Source organism: Leiobunum rupestre, chromosome 7 (genome assembly GCF_980474605.1).
Source record: "Leiobunum rupestre chromosome 7, qqLeiRupe1.1.hap1, whole genome shotgun sequence".
Lineage (NCBI taxonomy): Eukaryota > Metazoa > Arthropoda > Arachnida > Opiliones > Sclerosomatidae > Leiobunum > Leiobunum rupestre.
The window spans coordinates 12,553,900-12,576,233 of NC_143390.1; the positions used below are offsets into that span (position 1 = coordinate 12,553,900).

Sequence of the window (22,334 nt, forward strand, 5' to 3'; positions counted from 1 at the left end):
ATCGTTGACCGAATTGAAACCCCCGTTAAAAAAGAAGAGCGTCAACCCACGGAATAATTAACAGTTGTTTTTATTTATGTGTGTTTTAAAGATAGCTACTTTTAACGTCGATGGTCTACGAAGTTTAAGAAAGCAAAAAGACATTGCTGCGTTCTTCCACGTGAAAAAAAAACACATTTTATTTATTCAAGAAAGTCATTTAGTTAGATCTGATAACTTTAAGTCCGTTTTATTTAAAAACGATTTAATTTAGAATAAGTTACGAGTACTTTTAAAACATGTTCTTTTCATTTGTAAATATATTTTGATTTGATATTTTAAATGTTTTTTCAGTTGTATTTATTTTTGTAAATTTGAAAAGGCTTTACACAATTAATTTATATATTTTTTAATTGTACTCATTTAATAAACAGTAAAAGCCTTTTACTAAAGATTACCGTGAGGAAGAGCGTTAAGCGAGCACATAAGCAATTTTTGCAAACTCTGCCATCTGGCGGACTTAATCAACTAAACAAAAATAAAACACTTTTCAGTAAATGCAAACATGTATTTTCAGAGTGAACACAAACGTTTAAAGATGATTAAATAGGCGGTTTTTTAACAGTTCTTTGTTAACAGTGTGCAAAGTTCCTAGAAAAATCTCTTATATCAAGTGTGTTGTAAATAAGAAGTAATAACGGGTTTTTCTTTGGTTTAGTAGTGGAAACTGATTTTAATTAGTGGAGGAAGCTGAATGTTTAGTTTTAGTAGCAAAATATTGAAATATTTAATTAAACAATATATTTTTAACATTATTTGTCTCTTTTTTTACTTTTGGAAAAAAAAAGTATAGTTGTGTTCTTGGAAAATTAAATTGAACGCTTTTAAAAACTATAAAAACACGTGGCAAACGAAAACATTTTCTTAAGTTCAAACTATTTCCGCTAGATGTCTATATTGTATTAAGTCCAATGGTTTAACCCACTATACCCCGTAACTTCCCCTCCATAATTTCCATCCTCCTAGGCACTCTATGGGCTTCGAGCCTAGGAAATATAGCGCCTTCTGCCTCTATATCCGTCAACTAGTCAACTAAATATGTGACGAAATAGCAGACGACTTTTGAATATCATGGTTTTTGGATGAAACTTTCAGCTGTTGTGCCGAGTTGTGCAGAGATAATTTTGTACGAGCAGACAGCTTTCATATACAAACAACTCTAACTTTCATATATTCAATTTAAAACTTGGCTGGTAGGCGGCGATACTTGTGACTAAAACTTATGCTACGCACGAAGCCTATAGTAGGATAATTGTAGGGACATAGGAGGAATTTTCCAAAATAACCACTGTGGTGTGAATGAGAATAGAGTCACATGTAGGCGTCACCCATACTTTTTCCTACAGATAAAAAAAACTGCCCTAAAAATGGCGGCTATAGCTCAAAGCTACAGAGCGATACTACTCTATAGGGATAATCTTTGCTACTGAGTTTTGCCTGACTCACGGCCTACTGGAGTTCGCTCGTGTCGTCTACTCACGCCCATAGCGAGCAGGTGACGTGAGCCAATTGTAAGCGTAGCTTTTTTCTAGGAACCTTGGACGTGAGCGACCGCCAACCAGAGTTGGACATAAGGGACTAGTCACGGCATTTGACTACTAAAATAAATGATCTGACTACTTAAATTAATCGAAATCTGGGGCTCTGTTCGATCGCATACTATCGGTTTTTGTGTAAGAATTTTGATTTCTACCCTACACTCTAGTCTAACGCTGTTTTGTTTGTTTTATTAGTAGTGCTACTTCACCCCCGTCTAAAACGACATAGATATTTTCGTTTTGAAAATAAGCTTTTTGTCTCTAACGAGGAGCGAGCATTGAGTTGGGAATAAATAGAGGTACAACTAAATCTGGCTGGCGCGGGACCAATTTCGTTCCATAAGAAGACTATATGAACTTTATCGTTCTACCGTGGCGGCATCTGTCTCTAGTGGTGGAAACTATATTGCAATTGATTTTTTTCGCGAATCTGATGCGAAATTGAAATTTATGATTTATCGTAACAAACAAACCTTTGAAGTTGTTTAAAATAATTTTATTGTGTAAACACGATCCTTTTTAACTCAAGTTACGGTGAGTTACCTAATAATTATTTACTTTTAGCCATATAACTTTACAAAATATAGATGGCCCTACCGCCTAATTATAAAGATGAATTTCGTACAGTCTTATCAGAACTGGGGGCCTATTCTGTAAATATTCAAAATCCAATTTTCGATCGAAAACTAAATTTTGAACTTCGAGATGTTGACGAATGGTATTCGGTAAAGATTTCGAATAAGCATAAATCAATATAAATTGTCGAAGTCGATCTCGACATGGTATAGGGTATCGAGATCGAATTCCCATTCGATTTCTTACAGAATCGCCCCCCAGGTCCCGCGTAACCATGGCAACCGAAATCGTAATTGTAATTCTAGCAGTATTATTCCCAATTCAATGGGAGCGAGTGTGATTTTCTTTTGTCGCGACACAATGCAAAAGTTTTGAGTTAGTTGTTCAGATTTTCTGTATGTTTTTATAATTTTTGTAAGTAAATATAAGTTAGCTTTGTACAAAATTGTTTTCTTTCATTAAAGGCCGACTACATAAATCTTCGGTTTACTCTGTCTTTCACTGGAAGTAGGCTTACTGCAATACACGTGTGCCATGCAGTCAGCCTACTTCCAGTGAAAGACAGAGTAAACCGAAGATTTATGTAGTCGGCCTTAAACCTACGAGATTACGCACAGGCTCACTAGTCAATTTGACTATTAAAAAAATTACCTAAATAATCATAAATAATTGCGAATATGGCGTATCATAAATTCATCATTCATCAATCCCATTTTATTTAAACAAAATTGTGATCGACCAAAGTCATGTAACTCAAGTGATAATAAATTCCTATTTTAATTCTGACGGGTAAAGCAAAATGTTCGCTATCCTTCATGTTTTTATACCCCCATTTTTACCGGCACTAGTCAGTGACTACTAAAATAAATTTAGATAGGAGGCTCACTCGGGCTCACTAGTCAGGCTAACTACAAAAAAAATATCGTTATGTCCAACCCTGCCGCCAACCATAGACATAATCAGTGGCGTAGCCAGGGGGGCACAGGGGGCACATGCTCCCCCCCCCCCCGAAACGTATGGTCAAACGTACAAATATTTTTATTTTTTTACTTTTTTTTCAATGGTGTGCCCCCCCCCCCCGAAACAAAATCCTGGCTACGCCACTGGACATAATACAGAAATAAACCAAGGATTCTATATTTTTAGAAGGATAGGAAGTGATGGCGCTTTCGCGCTGGGAAGAAAACGCGCGACTGCGCAGTAGCTCCTTCCCAAAATTACCCAGCCAAGGTCAAATATCGCTACCGTGAAGGCGCCAAAGCCCATTTCGCTGTTGAACGATTTGGTCTTGGGGGTGAGTAAAAGCGGTAAAAAAGACGTCACTCTTTTGTAAAACTCCACGATCTTCCCGCCAGGCCGTTTATACCATTGAGTTGGGAATAATCATAGATATCTCATGGGTAACTAGAATGCTGCCGACTCGGTCGAGCTTGTCACCAGTTCGTTTTGAACCTTCAGCCAATGAGAGGACGTAGAGTGGTTCCGCCAAGGAGGATAATCCTCCTTGGTTCCGCTACTATCGCGGTAGCTAGGTGACGTCATTATCTCTGGTGACCAGCCTTGGAAATAATGGTGGTCAGGTGGTCAAAGACCAGTTAATTAATTTCTCAGACCAGTTTATTTATTCAAAATTTGGGGGGTCACTGGTCACCGTGTCCAGTTTATTAATTCGAAATAATAACAAAAAAACAGAAGGTGACCAGTTTAATAATTCCAAATAATAGGAGATGACCTATTAATTCAAGGTTTATATCAATTTGGATTTCCCTATTCACTGGATTTCTATGTACAGCGACTCCTCTTACTACCGCCGGGGCCGCACGTCGAGGTTTTATGTAGAGTTCCTTCGCTCGCATCCCTTAAACGAGTTGAACTGTCTAACCCCCCTCTGGCCTCAAACCCTCAATCCTCTAGTCTCGCTTTCCCCCGAGTACGGTAGGCTACCTGGCTACGCGGTAACGGACCGGGGACTCAGTAGTTACGGCCTGGAGGAAGAAACTATTATCCTGGAGAGGAAAAGAAGGCTAGCGAACAGTGGCTCAATTGGCCTTTGTGCCTAGTAGAGTGTCTCCACCTATCGATTGACGGAATAACTATAACTTTATAAAAATTCCGCAATGGCTGTCCTAAAATAGGAGGCGCTAAAAGCCTACGAACCAGGCGTAACGCCTGGCGCCTCTAGCGGATTTTCGTGCCGTACTTCGAACAATCGGCCTGTGCTAGAGGTATCGTATTTACCTCTCCAGAAGTACTTTCTTCCTCCATGGTTACGGGGCCTAGAGAAAGAGAGGTAATAAATAAATTACGCGGGTCTTTTAGGCTCTGGTAGTAGTCTTAGGTGAGATAGTACTATGTTGTACTATTCTGGTGGTACTCGTAAAATAAAGTTAACTATTTTGAATACGTGTAAAGTTAATGTTACTAACATAATCTAACTTCTAAACATGTAGTATATGTTTTTTAGGCATATAAATGACATTAGAACATTTTATATAAGACCAGTTTAATAATTCATAAGTTAGGGGATCACTGGTCATAAGGACCAGTTTAATAATTCATAAGCTAGGGGGTCACTGGTCATAAGGACCAGTTTAAAAAAAAACCTTATTTCCAAGGCTGCTGGTGACATTAAATTCTTAGCAGAACCACTCTTTGAGCTCTGATGGCTGAGATCTGGCTATCGTCTGCCACGGCGTTTGGTCCATTTGGCAGTTACACGGCAGCATTCTAGTTACCTATGAGATTTCTATGGGAATAATACTATCTGGAGCCCCAGTTAAAATTTCCCCCATAGGATTTAACATAGCATTAGTGAAGATAGGAACGAAAATCATGGGAGGGTTATCAACTCCGACAAAAGCCACCTATAAGCGAAAAATGCAACCTATTAGCGACTTTGTGAACTATTATAATTTTATACTAAATTTACAAAATTTTAACTTTTGAATTGAAGAGGGAAAGCGACGCGTTTTTAAGAAAAATTTTTAAAACGCGTTTTTTAAAATTAAAGTAATGTATATCTGAAAACTCTTTATTAACACAATAAAGGTTTCTTTTGTGAGTTCTTTACTATTTTGTAATAGATTTTGAGTGCAATTTTAAGCATAATGGCAAAAGTCAATATGACTTCGTACAAAGTCATATTGACTTTTGGTACCTCAAGTGGAAGAGTATTTTGATTTTCCGTTTCCATTGCGATATCAAGGATCTCTTGATTTGAACCTATATCCAAATCCACAAAAATTAAACTTTTTGCATCCCCTATAGTTGAGTTTTGCAAATCGTCTGTAGTTATTCTTTGGACATCCTCGGTAGTTGTGCTTTGCACTTCCTCTGTAGATGAGCTTTCCATAACTTCGTTAACTGGACAGTTCCTTCTACTGTACGTTTTCTGTAAAAAGTTAACTAAGTAATGGTCTAATAATTTATTTTCTTCTTAAATAGTACCATGCCAGCTCTAAAATTTGTATTTAAGAAAACTGAAGTAGTTGCGGTGTTTGTAAGCATTTTAAAAGTGATGTTTTTCCTGAAGTCTTCCTCTGTAAAATGATCACCGCAAACTGCATCTGTTGCGTTTAAGCAACGCCTGTCGAGTAGGTGAGAAAATAAACAATCATCACGTGTTCGTGTTTGTAATCTTTTGGGTACTCTGACGTGATTCGCGAATATTTCGGGCCCAGTGCCCCCGCCAGCAGTAGGCACAAGTAGGCACGTGCCTATGTTCAAAAATTTTAGGCCTATTTTAGGGGCCTCTAAAAGTTTAAAAAAATTGCCTCTGGGGCCTCCAAATGTGATTTTTAAATTTTATTTATTTTTAAAAATTGGTCATCTAGCCCCCTAAAAAAAGAACTCCCATTCAATTCCAATTTCCAAGAGTCCTAAATGGCCCTAACAAAACGTTCTCTTTTGAACCACCTATACTCGAAATCAATATTACTTGAGTACACAACCAAAGGCAGCGAACTCTGTGGTTTCTGCTTTTGGTAGTGTACTCTGTTAACATTGATATAAAGTATATGACAAAAGACTGGCCCGGGATGGGAAAGTCCGTCATGCAAGGAAAGCAGCAAAAAAAAACCACCTGTTCGCCTCAGTGATAACTTAGCTCCAGGCCCGGACTGGCCATAAGGGCGATCGGGCGCGCGCACGGTGCGCCCCAAGGGTAAAAAAGGGCTCGGCGCCCCTAAACTGCCAAACATAGTTCCCCCGATCGCGGATCGCCCTATGGTCAAAAAGGTTCGGGCAGTGAAAATATTTCACTAAAACTCGAAAATAATAAAACATAAATATCAATACATCCGTATTAGTTTCCCTCAAACGTGGCTTATTTTAAATGATGTAGTAGGGTGCACGACCACACAAGACGAAATAATAATTTGTTTAGGTAATACTAATATACCGTGTTACCGTTATACAGGGTGTTTTGAATTGCTCTGACTGTCCATTTTTTGAAAAAACAAGCCGTCCTTAGGGGCAAAGAAATCACGTTACAAGTATAAATTCCTTAAATAAAGTAATTTACCAAAACGCCAATTTTGACTTACAGTAGGCCTAAAACGCACAAAGGTCAAGTTTTCAATTACTATTTAATGCAAAATCTTTTTTTTTTCAACCATTCTCTAACTTTATTGAGTCTAATCAATATGCCACTTAATAATTATCGTAATCAGCGTGCCAATCGTAACGCGCATAGGGTTAGTGAATTGTTCACTGTTCGATATCCTGATAGAAGACCAAGCCACAACACCGTTCTTGTAGCTGTTCGTGATTTTCAGACTTACGGAAACGTCAATCCCTGATTTCGTGGACCAGATCGTCAAAACATCAACATAGAAGACACCGTTCTAGCCTACTTTGTTGCGTATCCTCGAGCAAGCGTCAGAGGTGCAAGCGATTATCGATGAACTACGTGTGGACCACTCTTCACAATCACAACTCCCATCCGTATCGAGCGACCCTCCACCAAAATCTGCAAGAAGGAGATATGGAACGTAGATTTGATTTCTGTAACTGGATAATAACCATGTCTGATGATAACCCAAATTTCATCAATCAAATGCTGGTGACCGACGAGTGTTCCTTTGGGAAAGATGGGCCTTTCAACTATCAAAACACCCACATCTGGTGTGACAAAAATCCTCACTGGGGTTTTCTTCACCATCATCATCAACAACAACAACTCCGACTGAATGTTTGGGCCGGTTTGCTCGGGGATCGAGTTATTGGCCCATTTTTCCTCACATCTCATCTTAATGGACATTGGAAAACGCTACTTGGCGCTTTTGCAGAACGAAATAGCAGACGCTTTAGAAGATATTACGCTGGAAGCTTACAGACAGATGTGGTACCAACATGACGGCGCACCACCCCCCGTACCTAGATGTGTAGTGGAGCGTCTTAACAACGAGTTCCCTCAACGTTGAGCTGGCAGGAACGGTCGCGGTTTGAAGGCCCGCGAGGTCTTCGAACCTAACTCCGATGGACTTTATCTTGTGGGGGTTGAGAACATCGAAGATTTGCGTCACCGAATCATTGCAGCCTTCGAGCTTGTCACTCCTGATATGATCAGACGCTCGTTTCAAAACATGCTTCATCGTGCCCAAACATGTATCGCGGCAAACGGAGGTATAATAGAACCTAACTTGTAAAATTCCTATGTTTATTCGAATAAAATGATCAATTAAATCTTTCAGTCATTTCTTTCATTTAAGTACAAAATGCGAAGGCTATTGGCCCCTATGGACAGCTTGTTTTTTTCATCAGCTCATATCTGTGTGTTCTATTCCAATGAAACCAATTTCCTTGAACATTTTCGACAGCACTCTACAACTTTATCATTGAAACGTTTTTTCTAGCACCTACCGGTGAAAAATAGATTTTACCCTAAATTATTTCCGATTTTTCTGAAATTTAGGATTTAAAGCGATCCCACACTAGAAATAATACCCTGAAAATTTCGCAACTCTATCTTTTGCAGTTTCTGACAAAAATTCCCAGTCAGAGCTATTCAAAACACCCTGTATTTATAACCAGTTTAATAAGAATTAAAAAATATATATTCAAAAAGACTGTATTATAGAGTTCTGATCAAAGATATTGGCGCCCTTAGCTTTTCCCGCCCGGTGCGCCTTTTGATACCCAGTCCGGGCCTGTTTAGCTCCAACCAACACAATAAACATAAGCTTAGTTTCTGGGAATTCTACAAAAGGGGGCATAAAGTGAGAAACTGGATTTCTTTAATACGACTTAAACCGTTGCAACGCTTAAACGAAGGGAAATACCCGCGGAGCTGAAGTCGAAGCGTAAAGCATCGTACCAGTCACTACTTTGAATAGAGAGCGTCCTGGGGATTAGGGTTTTTTTATTTTTTACACTTTGTCCCTTTTGCGAAAGGACCTAGACCTTCGGCGGTCGGACTTGTCCCAGATAACGCGCGTTTCTTCATTTCGTTTTCTGCTCCTGAACAGTGTTGCCAATGTGTGAGATAAATCCCACATTGTGGGATTTTTTGGCGATTTTTTGGGCTGTGTGGGATAAAGGGATTTTTAATCGAAAATCATTGATTTGGTGGGATTTTTGGCCTGAATTTTTGAAAAAGCACTATTTCCAGAAATTCATAAACCAAAAATATCAGACTTCTATTTCTCTAACGCTATAAAAATTATTAGTAATTTTTATTTAATTTTTTTCCCGCGCTGGCCTACGAAACTTGAAAATATGTATAATGTTTTCCGCTGAGTTTTGGGATGGGGCGTGGCTAAAAACGTGTAGGGGGTTTGGCTGGAAATTTTGGAACTGGACTGTGGGATTTTCGCTCGTCAAACATTGGCAACACTGCTCCTGAACAAACAGGTAGTTCTCAATTTCGATTATCTCCCAGTCAAATTTTTTCAAAGTCTCTTCCGAGACTAACTTTGCCAAACAGCCTTTTTAAAGGCTATTTAGCTGTTTTAAGCTAATTTTTAAACAGCCTTTTTCAAGGCTAATTAGCTATTCTAGAAAAAAATATTCAAACAGCTTTTTTCAGGGCCTTGATATAGCTGGTATTATTAAAAAGTCTGTTTGAAGACTACATAGCTTTAACTAAGCTTTATTTTCTTAAACCTTTTTAAGGTTATTTCGCTATTAGTATATAATAGTAGCATTTTGAAATATGAGTACCAGACAATTTTTATCTGGGTCCCAAACACGAGAAAAACGGAAAAGGGGAGATAGTTTCGTTAGTAGTCAGAAAGGTGCAATGGCACGTTTTTTGAAATCGTCGGCGCAAAGCCATACCTATAGTTCTGAGAAAAACCTAGTCAAAGAATTGGGAAAGGGTTTAGAATCCTAGGGGACTGATAACAGTCACTGTTTTAGTAATACTGCTGAAGTTCTTCCAAACGTCAGTACTGATATGGAAATGGAACTAACTCATGAAGGAGAAATTGCAGAAGTAATTGCAAACCCCAACTCTAACCATGCACAAAATACATCAAACAACGTGTCCAATTCAAAAGAAATGGGCTTACACGCGTTGAATAACTTAGATATTAGTCTAGATAAAGATTGCCTTCCAGTTCAGCCTAAACTAAATCCTTTTCCTAAAAGATTAATTGGCGGTAAAAATCGAGGTTTCAATTCTTCTTGGTATGACAAATATCAAATGATTGAATATTCAGTTGCAAAGGATGCAGTGTATTGTTTTTGTTGCCGTCATTTTTTAGGCAATAGAAACACTGCATTTCTAAAGGGATTTTCGGATTGGAAAAACATGGGGAGACAATTCGAAGAACACTTCACTTCCAACAAATCTTCTCACCAATTAGCTTACAAAATGTACTTAGACTACATGGAATCCAAATCCCGTGGATCAATAGTTTGCCAGGTTAACGGCCACCATAGACTAGACGTTATTAGAAACAGAGAGGTCCTATCTACACACGTGGAAATTATTATTTTATGTGCCCAACAAGATTTAGCACTTCAGGGGAACACTTACACATCCGCCGACAATATTGGGAATAGGGGAAAAACTTTATTGCAATATTAGATCTTTTAAAAAGAAAATGTCCTGATTTAAAAGCCAAGTGCGATAATATGCCGAATAATGCCAAATATTTGCACAGCACCATACAAAACGAAATAATTGGCATTTGTGCAAGTTTAGTGAGAAAAATTATTGTTCAAGAGGTCAACGAATCCGGTGGATTCTACTCTGTAATAGCTGACGAAACACGAGACAACGTGGGAGTAGAGCAGTTAAGTCTTTGTGTTCGATATACTAAAGCAGAAATAGGTGTCGTAGAACGATTTATAGGGTTCACAGATTTACAAAAGTTTTATTCTGAGAGTATCAGCTTGGCAATTATAAATCATTTAAAAGAGGGTGGTTTCAAACTGGAGAATTGTGTTGCACAGATTTATGATGGAGCTAGTGTAATGAGTGGACACGTAAAAGGAGTAAGGGTTAAAGTAGAAGAAGCAGTAGGTGGTCATTGTCCGTACGTTCATTGCTACGCCCACCGCTTAAATTTAGTTTTAGTTGACTGTTGCTCCAAAATATCGACAGTTAGGGAATTACTTGGTTTGGTTCAAGCCATTTACAACTTTCAAACCAATTCGGTTATTAGAAGTGAATATTTTGAAAACTCTCAAAGATATAGGGTACGACATACTGAAAATGCCACAAAGCTGCGACACTCGATGGTGGAGCAAACAAAAAGGGATTCACTATTTTAGAAATAGACTCGATTCCGTAGTTTTAACTTTAGAGAATCTGATTGAAAACGGAAAACCCGACGAGGCTGCTGAGTGTCGTGGGTATATATCCCAATTATATAACTTTAACAACTTAATATTAGTCGTTGCATTAGACGAAGTATTAGGCGTAACAAATTCCCTGTCGGAATATTTACAAAGTTCCAAAGTTATTTTTACGGAAGCCGTTGCCATTTGCCAAGCTACTGTCAAGACCTTAGAAGATTGTAGAAACTCTGAACGCTTTGATTCTATTTGGGAAGAAGCTACTAAAATCGCGGAATCGGCTTTTATTGCAGTACCTGACCGTAACAGCGAACCATTAGCTTTACGTAAACGTAAAATTATCCCTAAAAGGAGATTAAAACATAGTGTGGTAACATTAGGCGTTTAAATAAAAGATCATCCATCGCCGATTGTAGAGTTTGTGCTGCTGCGACTGGACTTATAACAGGTTTGTCTATGGTTTCTCTTTATACTGCCGAAGCTAAGAATTTTCTATGCATGGATCTGGCAGCATTTTTCAACAGGGGGGCAAGACAGTCAGAGAGGGGTTTATTTAACCGCCTATTACAGCGGGGACCAGGGAAACTGAAGCAAAAACCCTAATAGACCAGATAAGGTCCACCTATTTCGAATTAATAGACAAATTTATTTCTGAAATGAAAATCCGGCTATTAGAAAACTCTGGTCTATATAATGGTATCATGGCGTCTGACCCTAACTCTGAGAACTTCCTAAACGAAATCGATATCCTAACACATTGTAACACAAACGATAGGTTTCATTTTGACCTTGATTCCTTAAAAGGTCAAATTAAAATTGCGAGAAATCTAATTATCCCCAAAAAATTTAACAGCGTAAGCGACTGCTTTCACTATTTAATGCCCAAGGAAGATGGCTTCCCTGACCTTGTTAATTAAGTACTACAAGGTTGTTTAATGCATTCCTGTCGCAAACACCATCTCAGAAAGAAGTTTCAGTTCCCTGAAAAGAATAGAAACACGTCTTCAAACAACTATGGGATAATTTAGACTTTCAAATCTGGCTACGTTGTCCATTAATCGGGATTTGTCGAATTATTTAAAAGAAACCCCTAATTTAGTGGTTGACGAATTTGATAAAAGCTCTAATCGAATAGTATCATTCTTTGATTAAATTGCGAGGGCAGAAAATTTTATCTTTCCTAAGAAAACGTTTAAATTAACATATTAGTGTTATAATTTTAAAATTTTAACTATAGTCAAGAAAATTCTTAAAAATCGGACATTTCAAAATTAAAATATATAGATAGGGGGGGGGGTCTTTAAATCAGACCGGGCCTGTGTGTTAAAAATTCCTGGCGGGGGTACATTTTCGGCTGTGAGAGGTTAGCATCACCGGTTTTTTCTATTTCACTTTCAAGTGTATGTAATTTCTTTACATGAAATAAAAAAAAAAATTTACTTGTTTTAATTTTATGGAAACAAAACCTGAGTTGGAATGGCTTTTTGCGTGAGCCATTTACAATTTGTATATCCCTTTCTAAAAAGTGATCACTACAAATGAAATCATGACTTGAAGGTGTCCAGTTTTCGCGATTTACAGCAATTATCCATTGAGAAAGTATTGTAGGTTTAGACACGGCCAACTTTGATTTATCGCGCATCTCTCGCGCTACAGCGGCCATCTCATTCGTTGACGTTTCTCTGTTAACCTTTCTCTGTTAACCTATGAGCAAAAGATGTGTATGACGTCAGCGCCCCTAGCGGATTATTATTTTTAGTATAGTTTTTACATTGAAGGCAATATAACCACCGAGCGTGGCGCTGACCTCCTACACATTATAGTACAGTTTATAGGGGGAAAATCCTTGCTCGCGGAATTTCGACGAATGTGTTGGCCGTAGTAGCGCGAACAGCGCGTGATCAAAGTTGGCCGTGGTTTAGATAAGGGAAACCTACAGTTATATAAAGATTTTAAATAAGAATGAATATTTATCTAAATAATATTATAATTTAATCCTACTTATGGAATGAAACACTTTCCGGTATGGTTTTACTTGTTGAAAAGTTATTGCAATGTGTACAATCACAAATTTTAAACATTTTTACCAAATATAAACACAAAAACTTCGTAATTTATTTATAAAACATGTTACCCGTTTTTCAAATGAACCGCTAAAGTTTTGGCGTCTGATTTTAAACCCGATAAATATTTACACGGAGTCCCACTCCATGACCACAGGAATACAGAACAACTGCCGGTTGTCTGCTAGTTATTGCTCCCATAGAGATAGAAAAGAAATAGAGACACTAGTAGCTAGGTGGTTTTTTTTCGCCTGTTCTCGGTTTTTTGAGCAGGTTCAAAAGTGTAGCCCTATGACGTCATTTTACTCCAATTCTATCTTGACGAAAAAAACGAGTTGTAGTAAGAAGGGAGTAGTTAGAGGTTAAAGGTTATATATTTGTTTTGTTTTTAAGATGGCGACCGGTAGTGAGATCATCAATATAGGACTCATTTTTCTTATTTATTTAATAATAATTTTATATATAAGCTAGATTACTCCCTCTACACCTCCTTTCGAGGAGGAGTAAAAAGTGTAACGTTTGAGCTCTGGAACAAGCGAACAAAATTCGGGACAGGGTAAATCTTACCCCGAGAACAGGCGAATAAAACATTTTAGGGTAAAAAGTTTACACTTTTTGTCCTGGGACAGGCGAAAACAAACCACCTATTGTATCTGGCGAAGTTGACCGCGAGTGCTGACCCCCTTTTCGCCAGTGTAGGAAGCCATGAGATGGGCAGATTACGTGGCGCCATCTACGTGCGGTAAAATGAAATACATTATGCCTTTTTGAAAATCAACTGTCATTTGATGAAACAAAAGAAGGATAGATGGCGTTACAAATTCTGCCCATCTCCGCTTTCATACATGCGTTGGGGGGATGAATTTTACCGGTCAAAAACAGGGGTGCCTTAACGCGGTAATCTTCCCTCTATTTCTTTTCTATCTCTATGATTGCTCCCGTATATTTTTGGCAAACAAATCAAACTCCGCGTAAGGTGTCTATTTCAGGGTGAGAAATAAGGAATTTTTTTAAACTGGATCTGTAGCCAGTAGAGCCTAGTTAGTTTAATTAAAAAACTAGTCACTGGCCACTTAGCATTTTTAACCTTCAAAATCAGGCTATCATAATTTATGGTCAATTAATCTATGTGCTATAGATGGACCCGAACAAGCCTACTGAGATAGAGACTGTTATATTTCTTTTTGCTAATTGCTAAATTCGCTTCATCTCTAATGTGTGTAGAGTGTAGAGTAGACAGACTCACGAAACCCAGTCATGCAATTGACCAAAGTCCAGGCACACAGCAAAGAAGCAAAGACCAAACAATTTTAGGGATTAATAGAGAATTTTTTTTAATGAACTAAAATCTTGAAGGGGAAAAACTTTGAATTAATTAAGTGGTCACCAGGGCCCCTAACACCCCAAGGATTTAATTTTTAAACTGGCCCTGCTAGTTTTTAAACTGGCGATTGACCTGTGATAGTGCCTTATTTCTCACACTACTCTATTTCTTTATTATGTCTATGCCGCCAACCATAGAAATCTCATAGGTAACTAGAATGCTGCCGCCTACGGCCGAGCTTGACGCCAGTTCACCTTGAACCTTCAGCCAATGAGAGGCCGTAGAGTGGTTCCGCCAAGGAGGATAATAATCCTCCTTGGTTCCGTTACTATAGCGGGAGATAGGTGACGTCATTCTCTCCGGTGACATTAAATTCTTGGCAGAACCGCTCTTTGAGCTCTGATTGGCTGAGATCTGGCTTCGTCTGCCACGGCGTTTGGACCATTTGCCAGTTACACGCCAGCATTCTAGTTACCTATGAGATTTCTATGCCGCCAACAGGCCGTGCCCATGGAAAAAATTAACGCTAATTGGCCGTGCCTGAGTCATTCGGCTTCTATTTCCAGTACCTTTTATTCCTTTATACAGGATCTTTGATAATAGGCGTTTATATAAAACATCTTCAAGGAAATCGCCAAGAATTAATATTTCCGAGAGTTATTTCAACAAGCACTATATAAACAGTAACTTGCAGGTCCTCACTCTCGAAAATTTTACTTCTTGGCGATTTTATTTAATCGCCTATTAGCAGTAACTCATAAAAATACGATCTTCGAGTTTTCGAAATTTCATGAGTTTCTGAAACTGTCTTTATTGCCAGAAATGTTTATCTTATCTAGATTTCATAGATTTCATAGATTTCAGTTATGATTTGAATGCTCGATTGTTTGTAATCATTAATCGATTATTGGACAAATTATAAATCGAACAATTTTAATCAACCATCTTGTTAGTGTGAAAGGCTGTTCATAGATGCCGACACTGCATCGCTTATAATCGAGAAGAAAGTTCCGGCCACCGTTGACGACAAGCTAAGAGTTTTTTTTTAAATTGGAAATGTCCTATGCAGTATGGTATATTTCCTCACTATCCTTTTAACGTAGGTTTTGACACTGCCCTTTGCTCGGGGATAAGCACTAAACCAGGCTATCCACGGGGGGTCGCAACATCAGTGCGTCTTTTTCTATTGCCTGAGGGTCAATCTTTTATGCCCAAAAAAACGGAAGCCCTGATTGACACTATAAACGACATTTTTATGATTCTTTAGAGGCTTTTGGGTTTTTTGGTAAATTCCTTTTGTCAATGTAGTGGTTTATTTCAGTAAAGCGTGATCCGTTTATGTTAGTTTTTGTTATTCATAAGTTCCTCAACGTAGTACAACTACATTTTGTTATTAGTTTCAAGGCGAACATCCTTGGTAATGTATTTTATTATTATTACTTAAGGCAATTAACGAAGAAACTTGTTTCATCTAATATGCTAATGCTTTACTGCAGCAAATTATTTCGTCTGGTTGATGAAGTCCTAGCAAAATGAATAGCCATTCATCTACTTCATCAATAGACTACAGACCAATATTTTATAGAACATTAAGCGAGGTAACAACATCATCTTCTAAAAGTAATGGAACTTCTAGTATCGCTGCTTCAAGATCTTGTTGCTCATACTCGAGTAGCGATCGTTTGATGTTAGTTTCAAGTTCTGCTCAACAGAATGGAGTTTTAATGAAGAAACCCTTTGGGAACCCCAATGCAAAATGGACCAAAAGGTCTTTTAATTTTTTTTTGCTTATAGTATTGCTTATTAATCCAAGATATTGTTTTAGGTTTTTCGTTGTTAAGGATGGGTTTCTTCTATATTACAATGAAAACGAAAAGAAATCATTTGATAAAGGAGTCTTTAACATGCATCCCAAAGTAGGAGTTTTGGTACAATTTTTCTGAATAATTTTTTAATCTCAATTTTAAATGTTTAGGGAGTTTTACCATTGGGTGGATGTTCAGTTAATGCTGTGATAGGAAGTGATTCACCTTATTTGATTGAAATCAACAGTGACGAGTTCAATTGTGTAAGTAAAATAATTTTTTCATTAATGTGTGTAATGAACCTTTCTAGTTTTGTCTATAACTAATTTTCCAAGCAACTGTTAACCTCCTAAAAAGATCCTCTTAAAGTTTCTTGAAATTCTTTTCACTGTAACCAAAATAATGGGAAAAAATTCCAGGCGTCCAAAAGACGTTCTAGCACTGGTGGTTTAACTTTCCCAAATTTCCAAAATTGGTGGCTAAATGTTGCCAATAAGTCAAACGTGAGTTTAATACCACTTCTGCCAAAACTGTTGGCATGGGTAGCATGAACAAGCTCAATTTAATATTGTCTAAAACCGTTTAATTCTTAACAAAATTTAAGAACTCTTTGCTTTGGCTTGTTGATCTTTATAATTATGGATCGAATTATGTAAATTGCGTTGTTTTCCTTATTTTTCAATTGAAAATGGTTTGATTTAGTTACTTTTATAGCTAAATATCAGTTATTAAGGAAAAATCACCTTGAGAAAACATTTAATTAGTTAGAGATATTGTCAAAAATGAATTATTTAAATTTTCTCTGTCGATAAAAAGAAAAACAATTATTTGAAAAAGAAATAGGCGCCTAAAAATTCCCTGGCCTAAAGTTAGCTTTCCTAAGGCTCTTGAAAACTCAATTTAGGCAGGCGTGGATGATTTGCTGAACTTAGTTTATGGGTATTTTCAACAATACAATGAAACACAGTGGCAGAAGCTTAGCTTCATCTTTTGTTCAATTATCTTTGGAAATTGAGCTTTTATGTTGAGATGATACACTGGCATCATGGTCGAATTTTCACCCGACACTAGAAGGGAGGGAGGAAAACGTCACCAGTGTGTGCTTCAATTGAGTCGGATGATGACTGTTTTAGGGCTTATATGAGGGGGTTTGAAAGAAATGCCAAAAATCCTCTTAACATAGATATTCTCCCTAAATATAAATAAATGCATACATTCTTGATAAAGCCAAGAATATGCTTTTCCAGAGTTAAAGTAGGCCTAAGTTTTAAAATGTGCTTGAACCATTGAGCCAAGCAGCAAAGAATATAAGCATAAACAAGCATCTTTGGTACTAATTGGATGAAGATGTCTGTTGGGTTGGCAGTTCCCTCTTAACAACCTATTACCATGGTATTAAGAGAGCAACGTAATGAAATTACATTAGAGTAGGTCCAAGCAGCTATAGACGAAAAAGACCCCCATAGAGTATATCCCCGTATTGTAGCTCCAGCACAAAATAATTTAATTTATCACTCGATGAGAAGCTTAAAGGATTTATCACAAGGAAAATTACTTGTCACTCTTAAAAAAATCACTTAAATCTGTTGATAAACATATAGGTGTGTTCTAAAAATTAAATTAACCGAAGTTATCAGACTGCTATACTCCCCATGCTGGAGGCGTTTTCCTTATGAAGTTACATTTTGACCTCTAATTGGAAATTTTGCGCGCTCCTAGGCTGATAAAAAAGGTTTTGTTTTTATGATACCATTTTTTATACATAGCTATACCCACAGTTCCCAATGCAATTTATCGCGTCAAAAGACAGGGATGGAAATTGGCTTTTATTTGACTTTATTTTCTCAACATTTTCATAATTATAATATTTTTACTTATTTTGGTCGAAGAAAATTATTACGATTTACTATTAAAATTTGATGGTGATAAGTCAAACATGTTAGATTCGAAAGACTAGGACTTTAATAACGACTCTGGATGCTCTGTTACAAATATTTATCAATTTTTTAGTCCTTGTTCGAAAATGACATCTTATTGTACCATCCCCGTACCGCTTGCTTTAGTCAAAAAAAAAATCCCCATTGTAATTTGTAATTACAAAGTTTATTTTGACGATCTTTTCTCATGGTGTAATTTTCCTCTAATACTAAGGTTTTTATTCTCCTGGTTTGTGAAATGTTTTAAGTTTTGTAAATGCTGTTACCATTTCTCAAGACTTAACTATGTAAACCTTTTTTTGTGTAATGCAATTGTAATTTAAAAAAGTTGAAATATATAGTTTCGTAACTATGTATGCTTTTAAAATCTATCAGTGTTTGAAATAGTTGAAATTTCTTCAGTAATGTACATGTATATTTTACAGAGTTCTATTATTCTTGGGGCAGAAACGAAGAAAGAACAAGACAAATGGACGCTAGCTTTACAACAAGCCGCCAGAGTGTAAGGCCCATATTCCACTCGGACCTAAGTTACGAACTTACGATACCTTTCTTAATGACTTTTTTTATTTAGAACGTGGAAGAATTTTCAATTGGGTGATGCAATGATTAGGGAACTCGAAATGCAAGGGCTTCAACTCTCTAAAGAAAAGCAAGATTACGTTGGTTAGCTAAATTCTCAATAAATCAATAATCAGCTAGGCTTAATACTCAAGACACGACCTTATACCCAAATCATATAGCGACTTTTAATGCCTTTAATTCTGGTGGCGGGGGGGGGGGGGGTGCCGCCAAGCCCTTCATGCCACACCAGCCAACAGCTACCTACACTTACTATTACCTTTAATGTATGGAAAGGGGAAACCAAAGAACTTGGGGGGATATTCCTTTAGAGGCCAACGCAAGTCGTCATGTAACTCTGGTGGGATAACGGAAACGTTGGGGGAGAAAGAGCAAGAGATCGCCTGGATTTGAGGTAGAGGGGCAGTTAAAGGGGGATTGACGCAGATACAGATTTTATCTTTAGGATAAGATTCCCACCTGCATCATGACTTGCGTTGCCCTTTAATCAGCAGGACACCCAGTGCCACCAGCTGGGATTGAACCTGGCTCCTCTCGCTGCAAGGCGAAAGTGCTACACCTTCTACATATATGTATCCAGGTCTTAGACGCAATTTCTACATTCAAGATCTGTTTTTTTTTATAGAAAAACTACAAGAGGAAGTTAGCGCTCTTCGTGATGAAATTGACAAAAATGAAGTTTTGGAGAAGCTAACAGAAGAGCTTGAAAAGGAGAAGAAGAAGCTCGAAGAGGTTTTTGAGAAACTCAAAAATGAACATGAGAAAACACGAAAGTGAGAAATTCACCTGTATTATTTCGTATAATTTTGAATCTCTTATAATTTTGCTCAATGTTTAGGGAGTACGAAGAAACATCGGAAGCACTGAGGATATTAGAAGAGGATAAAAAACAATTGCAGGATACTACTAGTCTTTTGACGAACACTCTTCAAGTACTGTTCTTCTCTACACCTGATATGTCATTTTCCAAAATTTAAAAATTCACTGTGAATTTGCATTTATCCAGGATTTAACCAAAGAACGGGAGGAAACACTTGACATGCTTAAGAGTCAAGAAGAAGAGAATCAGAACCTTTTTGTGACAACTGAAGAATTAACAAATAGTCTTCAGGATATCGAAGAAGAGATTACACTTCTTCTGGCTGAAAAGAATGAGCTTGAAAATAGATATTACGAAAATCAAGTACAAGCATCGATACTTGAAGAGGAGAGACTGATATTCAGTGAACAGGCCAATTATCTTCTCATGAATCTCAATGTAAGAAGAGCCAATACCTAATAATATTATAATTATTATACATTTTTATATTAATATTCTTGCTCTCACAAAACTAGTGTATAAGTTATTAATAACTAAGTAAAGAAAACAACGTTTTTTCATACACTATAAAACTCTTAATATTTCCCGAAGTTGTGCGTTACATGTTTCGTTTAGAGCGATTACGCTGCAGTTCTCAAATGCATATTACAAATCAAATGACTCATCATTCCCATACCAAAAAATAAGTTGGCTTTTAGTTTGTATTTAGTTGGTATTAAGTTGGTTTTATGTTGTCAGCATTTTTCAATAAACTAGTTAAAGGGGTAATAAGTGGATATTAAGTTGGCAGTATGGTTTTAGTTGGTAATAAGTTGTTTTTATGTATGGTTTTAGTTGGTATTTGTCCCAAATACAAACTTAAAACCAAGTTCCTAGACCACTTAATTTTTGGTAAGGGTTAGTATTTATATTAATCTGTCCATTTGTAATACGCGCCCTAGCAGAAACATATAATGCACCTCTTCGTGAAATATCTTTTATAGTGTACAAAAAAACATTTTCTTTACTTATTTATTAATAATATTTTTATACTATTATAAAATTTTCAGGATATAGTGGCTCAAAAAGAGCTAACAGAATCTGAATTAAAAGTAATTATATTTAATGGAAATATTTCTTGAAAATTGGTTCTAAAATTTAATTTTAAATTTAGGAAGAAATAACTGCTAGGCTGCTAGCTGAAAAACGTTTGAGACTAGCGGAGGACTCAATCCGCAGATTGGAAATAGCTTTGCATGTAGAAGGAAGTAGTATCTCTGAACCATTAAAATTAGAGCTGCTACCCGATGTTAAAAATCTCAAAGGTTCAAATTTGTTTCATCTACTATTTCTAAGTGTACGGTCTTTTTCTTATATCTTTTTTACTTTCAGAATACTTCGAACATGTTGCTGAAGAAGCTCAGTTGGACGCAACAAAACCTATTATCATGAAAAATGCAATTGTGGCAAGGAAAAGCTACCTTGAACGAGTTCGTAGCATTCGAATAGAAAAGGCCAAGTTGGAGAAAGACAAATCTTTGGGTAAATGCTAAAATTACTAATTGTATATTCCTACCCTGGTTGTTTCAAAGATGGGTATTCTTTCTCAGCCTTGATATTTGACGAATGTAACCCGAGGAACGACGTTAATGGACTTCGAAGGACCAAATCGATGCTACTTAACAACAAAACTCAAAAGAAGATTCAGACATTGAGGAGAAGTTTATCCACAAGAGCTAGCGTTCGTTCCGGAGGATCTCCAGATGTCAAAAAGGCTATAAAAGCAAAAGGTAGTTTATCTAGTTTAGAGGAATAAGAAATGCTCGGGTTATTTCTTTAAAACTGTACATTTAGTTACTTGTAGATATTGATGTATATGTATAGGCGATATTCAGAGTGTATTTTAACTATTTTTATCATTATATCAGATGAAACCTAGAAACATTTCTCGCTACAAGTACTTTTAAAAATTATTGCGAAAAACAAAAATCAGGCCCACCTAAAATTTTCTCCAATCCTGTGGATTGACTTTTATGAAATTTTTAAAAACTAAAACGGATATAAAATTATTAAGAAATATAATAATTGTAACCTCCATGTTCAAATTTTAATTTAAAGACGGTTAGTAAGACCTTAAAAACTTGTTTAAGTTGATCGCGATTACGAAAACCGGACGAGTGATAAATGATATTCAACCTTTGGAAAAAAAAGATAAGAGTCTAACATGAAAAGGATATATTTTTGGCTTAGCTTTAGAGAGAGATTGATTAGGGTAGCTTGTATTTTTGTCATTTTTTCCTGTATGATAGAATTATTTTCATAGAGTAAAAGGCGAATCTCGCGATATTGTATAATTGTATAAAGAGATGGCCTATATTTTTGAGAAAAATGATTCTGATGAGACTATAGAAAGTGAGAGATGATAGCAAATTGTCTCATCAACTATGGTGGTGGCTTTTCAGTGCAGTAACTTGACCAATTTGCTAGAAACAGGGAGAAGGTGGAAAGTCGGTGTTCAAGGACAGCCACGTAGCGGTTTATGAAAAATAGAATGGTTGTGAGCTATATATTGATGAATCTTATGAAGTTTGAATTGTTTTTAAAGAGTCCGCTTTACTGTTTGTTTTTATGGAAATAATGCTCCCGACTTGTTTTAGAATCTCTGCACATGTATTTATTTTTAAGCATACTATGTTTTAGTGCCATTTATAACTCAATTTTGTACTGAAGGTGAAATTACGGGAATCATAACTATAACGCTACTTGTTTTCATTCCAATATTCGAGATGCATATTTAATTCTTGTAATTTTGCATAATTGAGGATTGGGTATAGAAAATTGTTGAAAAAAATTGCGTAATTCATTGTCAAAGTTTTCATTTGCCTTTAAAAAATTGATCTTTCCAAATATGAAAAACTAAATAAAA

At 36.7% G+C, this 22,334-nt stretch overlaps 1 protein-coding gene across 2 annotated transcripts; it reads left to right on the plus strand.

Moving 5' to 3' along the window:
- Positions 1-15,316: 15,316 nt before the first annotated feature.
- LOC149934717 (pleckstrin homology domain-containing family D member 1-like) lies at positions 15,317-22,334 on the plus strand. 2 transcript variants are annotated; one of them, XM_090181553.1, is made up of 14 exons: positions 15,317-15,702; positions 15,782-16,053; positions 16,111-16,201; positions 16,261-16,353; positions 18,453-18,529; positions 18,602-18,693; positions 19,235-19,382; positions 19,448-19,541; positions 19,616-19,867; positions 20,479-20,520; positions 20,583-20,733; positions 20,801-20,950; positions 21,019-21,198; positions 21,337-22,334. In XM_090181553.1, the coding sequence occupies exons 2-14, from the start codon at positions 15,818-15,820 to the stop codon at positions 21,345-21,347; spliced, it is 1,617 nt and encodes a 538-aa protein (XP_090037679.1). In that variant the 5' UTR covers positions 15,317-15,702; positions 15,782-15,817; the 3' UTR covers positions 21,348-22,334. The 2 variants fall into 2 exon arrangements, with proteins under 2 accessions (XP_090037679.1, XP_090037678.1); XM_090181552.1 differs by lacking the exon at positions 21,337-22,334 and having other exon boundaries at positions 21,019-21,330.